General features: G+C 43.9%; 1 protein-coding gene across 1 annotated transcript; it reads left to right on the top strand.

Moving 5' to 3' along the window:
* The first annotated feature begins 3,186 nt into the window (after window positions 1-3,186).
* On the top strand, window positions 3,187-3,928 carry LOC109534827. The gene is made up of 2 exons (XM_019900606.2): window positions 3,187-3,474; window positions 3,527-3,928. The coding sequence occupies exons 1-2, from the start codon at window positions 3,298-3,300 to the stop codon at window positions 3,830-3,832; spliced, it is 483 nt and encodes a 160-aa protein (XP_019756165.2). The 5' UTR covers window positions 3,187-3,297; the 3' UTR covers window positions 3,833-3,928.
* The last annotated feature ends 81 nt before the right edge of the window (window positions 3,929-4,009 follow it).

Below are 4,009 nucleotides of genomic sequence, written 5' to 3'. Positions count from 1 at the left end.
TGTTGTTACGATTGAATCGACTTTTCAATTCTCTATCCAACGATGCCAAAACGAATTCTGTGGCTCGAATGGTTCTTGAGAAACTTCGAATAAAGGCCATTTAGTTATCTCTGGAATGATTTAAAAACGAGTGTTCTTGCTCATTTTGCTTTCGAGAAACATGCAAAACGGGACGGAAACGAACTGCCCCCAAGCTGTATAAAGCGGTCTTCCGTAGCCCCATCTGGGGTGGGTTTTTCCGGTTTGTTTTAAAACTGCGGTTGACCATCGCAAACCAAAGCAGTAAAATACTCGCGACCAAAATACACTTGGCCAACTCAAAGAAAGTAAAGAAAATAAAGAATAGGGAAAAACTGCGCTTCAAGAGGATAAAAAACAGCAATATTGGACGCCAAAAAACCAAGAAAAAAAATGGATTGTAAAAGCACATTTTCCACCTGTCCCGTGCAGGAAAACAGTCGAGGTTTCGCAATCGGCCGCAGGCATGCAGAAAACGGCACAAAGGCATCATCCTGTTTCCAATCGGAGGGAAAACGGGAAATTTATTTTGCAATGTTTAAAAGCAAAACGCCCATTTGGATAACGGAAAAAACCGGCAAATAAATATCCGGAATGCTTAGGAGTGGGGCCCGAAGTTGCAGGAAAACAATGAAATTGTTTGCTGGTAGCAGAGGCGGAGGGCGAGCATTTTCCCAACAACCAATGCTTTGCAACAAGGAAAGGACTTCAGAACAGTCGGGATTTTCCCAGCCTCCCTGCACTACGCCACTGATCAAATGCCCCCTCACAGGAGTTAGTTCTCCAGGAAATGTAGGTCAATCGGTTACGGATCGAGACTGGGGTAGTTGACCCCGTCCTAGTTTCCCTTGGAAAGAGCACATTGGCTCCTGCAGCTGCAGTTGCCAGGTGGGGAGATCTAATCCAGTTAGTGATCCAGGAAATTCGAATAAATCTCGCCTAGTTTTCCCATATAAATATTCACATCACTCAATAAATAAAGCGTTTAAAGCCCTGCGGGCTGCGGTTCTTTTCGGAGAATCAGGAAATTGGTCCTGATGGTGTTCCAGGAAAACCAATGCGGCCATTTAATCAAATCGGGAAATTGTCTGACCGAATCGCGCCTTATCATTAATTTACTTGGCCATTCCTACACATCTAATGCAAAACTGATACTAAAACCGATTAGTTTGGGCAGCCATGAGGACGGTAAAATTGCAGACACAATGGCACAAACAAACAAGGGAATTCTCCTGTCTCCAAATTACAATTTCTTACAGTTTTAAATCGGGACGCATATTCAACCGTTTAGTCAAATTGATCTTCTTCAGCCCATTAGCAGGCCTGAATTACGTGAAAACCGCGTAGACAATGGGAAAATGCAACATCATATGTGACTCAGCGCGCTAAAATGAGGTCAGCGCTTTGGATTCAGCGAATACTCTGGACTCTGGAAAGGGGATTTCCGGGAATCAAGAGCACGCTCTGGATAAGCAGAACTGGGACAGCTTAACCAGTTTGGTCAGGCAGCAGTAGGCATGAATTTTGGGATCTTCTCCAAGCTAAACCCGTAGAAACACCCATGGACGATGGATAGTCAATATGCACAGAAGAAATAGGTGCTTATTTGAAAGAGACCTAAACCATTTGAGTAACAAAATCCTGGATTGGATCGAGCTAGTTACCCTTGAACCAGTAACCTTCAGAATTACAGGATATTTAGAGCGGGGGCCGAAAAGGTTTTGTAAATGTGGTCTGACCTAGTGACCAAACTGTGTTTTATGTCCGGATTTATGCACACGTGCATCAAACAGAAGCCTGTTATATATAAACGTTGTAGATTTCCTGGGGCGCAATAAAAATAATTTAGATTATCAGCAAAAACCTCCCAACTTGCGGGATAAGCCACTTATTATCGGTACATGCGGCACCCCTGGCTGGCATTTTCGCAATTTCCCTTCACCCTTTCTTCCTTGAAAAACACATTACTTGCACACTTGCGCGGCTTTTCTCAGTTCTTTGCAGGCAAACAATCAGGGGGGCTCGAAAAAACCCGTTAGCCCTAAAGCCACTTCAGTTGAGCTTATAACCCAACTTTTTTTATTCGGTCAATTGACAGGTTTTCAATGAGAAATGAGGAGGGGCTTACCTGGAAACAGGTTTTTGAGGCATTGTGGCAGGTTGTTGAGGCGCTGATTCTCGGAACAGGGGGGCTGCTTCTCAACAAAAACCGACTGCCCGTGACACTTAACCTCAATATCTCGATATACCGGAGAGTCGAAAGGGCAGAAACACTGCAAATTGTACCCGGAACGGCACTCTTTCAATCACATGCAGCCAATCGGAATCGAGATCTTGTGAGGGAAAACTGCATATTTTTGTCAAGAATCAGCAAAAAAACATCGATAAGAAGGGATTTTACATGGGCACGACAGATAGGGATGATCACCATCACACGCTGTTCCCCGCCGCCCTGTGCTGACATCTGCGGGTATCCTTGGAACTAAAATAAGGAGTATGAGTAATAGCATTTTTTAAGCCATTCACCATTTCGTCCAGGCATTTGTCCCCGATCCTTTCGCTTGTAAATCTGGAATATTTGGCTGCTTTCACGCTAAAAGGCCCCAAAAAACATTAGGGAAACTTACAAGAAATTTCTGATAGAGTCATCTATACATTTAAATTAATTCATGGAAACATTGCGATAGTATCGGGCTCCACGTCCGCTAATCCTCAAGATTAGTTTTTACGGTGCAAATATTGACTCCCCTGTATTTGCCATCGCTAATCAATTATCGGTTATCGTAATGAGGGATGTTATTTGATAATTAGATCAGTTTTATTGTTGTACGCAAATAGTTCTGGAAAATCAACACATTCGATGCGGATACCAATTTGCTCCAGAATTCGGCCCAGGAGTTTTAGAGGAAAAAAATTAAATGCCCATAATTATGAGAGCGCCAGCCTGTCGTTCTTGCGTGGTCAATTTGCTCTTTTTCCTTTCATAATTTCGGCTTTACCCGCCTTTTTCCTGAACATTCCATACAAATCCGCTCTAATTGCATTGTTTTGGAGGAGGTAGTTCATTTGTTTAGATAACCCGGAAAAATACATCTGGATCGCGTGCTTCATTGACTCGTAAATAGCGGAGTTAGCGCTGGAACTCTAAATAATCGCAAATCCAAACGAGGGATTAGATCTGGACACCTGGCAGGCCATTTAGTTGGAAGTTTGTTGCTTCTCCAGACAACCGAACGTTCTTACTTCGTTTGCTTCCATTTGTCACATCGCAAGATCAATATGGGCTCGAAAAGGGGAATTATTTACTTGGCAACCAGCCTACAAACACTGTGCAAGAAAGCTGAGAAAATCAGTGAAAAGTGCTGGAAAGTCGCAAAAATTACTATGATTTCTACTAGAGAGAATCTACTGTGCCGCCCCTGGCAGCAACGAAAGTACGAGTACCACAAAAAAAAGGTGAAACGCACACAAAAACCTCTCATTCCGGGTATTCATTGGTTTCATTCAGGTGCTTTCGGCTACGCCAGTGATCGACACGAAATCGCCGCCTCATCGTCCTCATGTGGCCCTCAAACTCAAAAAACTCCAAAAAGAGGAGGAGAGATCCCGGAAGATTGAACGCGACAACTTGATGCTGCTGCAGAAGCTAAATTATATCATGGCGAAACATTGGCAGGACAATTACCTGCCGCCTCAGCCGACTTTTCTCAGCAGGATTGGCGTGTATCGCAGTTCCGAATCGGGGCTTTTAGAGGCTCTGGCCGACGGCCAAGACTCGAAAATCCAGGTCTGTTTGATTTTGCAAAAAACTTGAGTTTTTTCTTGCCTCAGAGTCGTTTTTTCTGTCTAAAATAGAAGAACGTTTCTTCTATGTAACGAGCCCAGAGGGGACTCAAGGGCGGATCCAGGGGGGGCCATGGGCCAGGGGGGCCATTCAATTCTCTATCCAACGATGCCAAAACGAATTCTGTGGCTCAAATAGTTCATGAGA

This window comes from Dendroctonus ponderosae, unplaced genomic scaffold, assembly GCF_020466585.1.
Source record: "Dendroctonus ponderosae isolate FM_Combo_2020 unplaced genomic scaffold, Dpon_F_20191213v2 Dpon_F_20191213_1000, whole genome shotgun sequence".
Taxonomy (NCBI): Eukaryota; Metazoa; Arthropoda; class Insecta; order Coleoptera; family Curculionidae; genus Dendroctonus; species Dendroctonus ponderosae.
The sequence above is the reverse complement of the archived record's forward strand: the minus strand, read 5'-3'. Positions and strand labels throughout refer to the sequence as shown.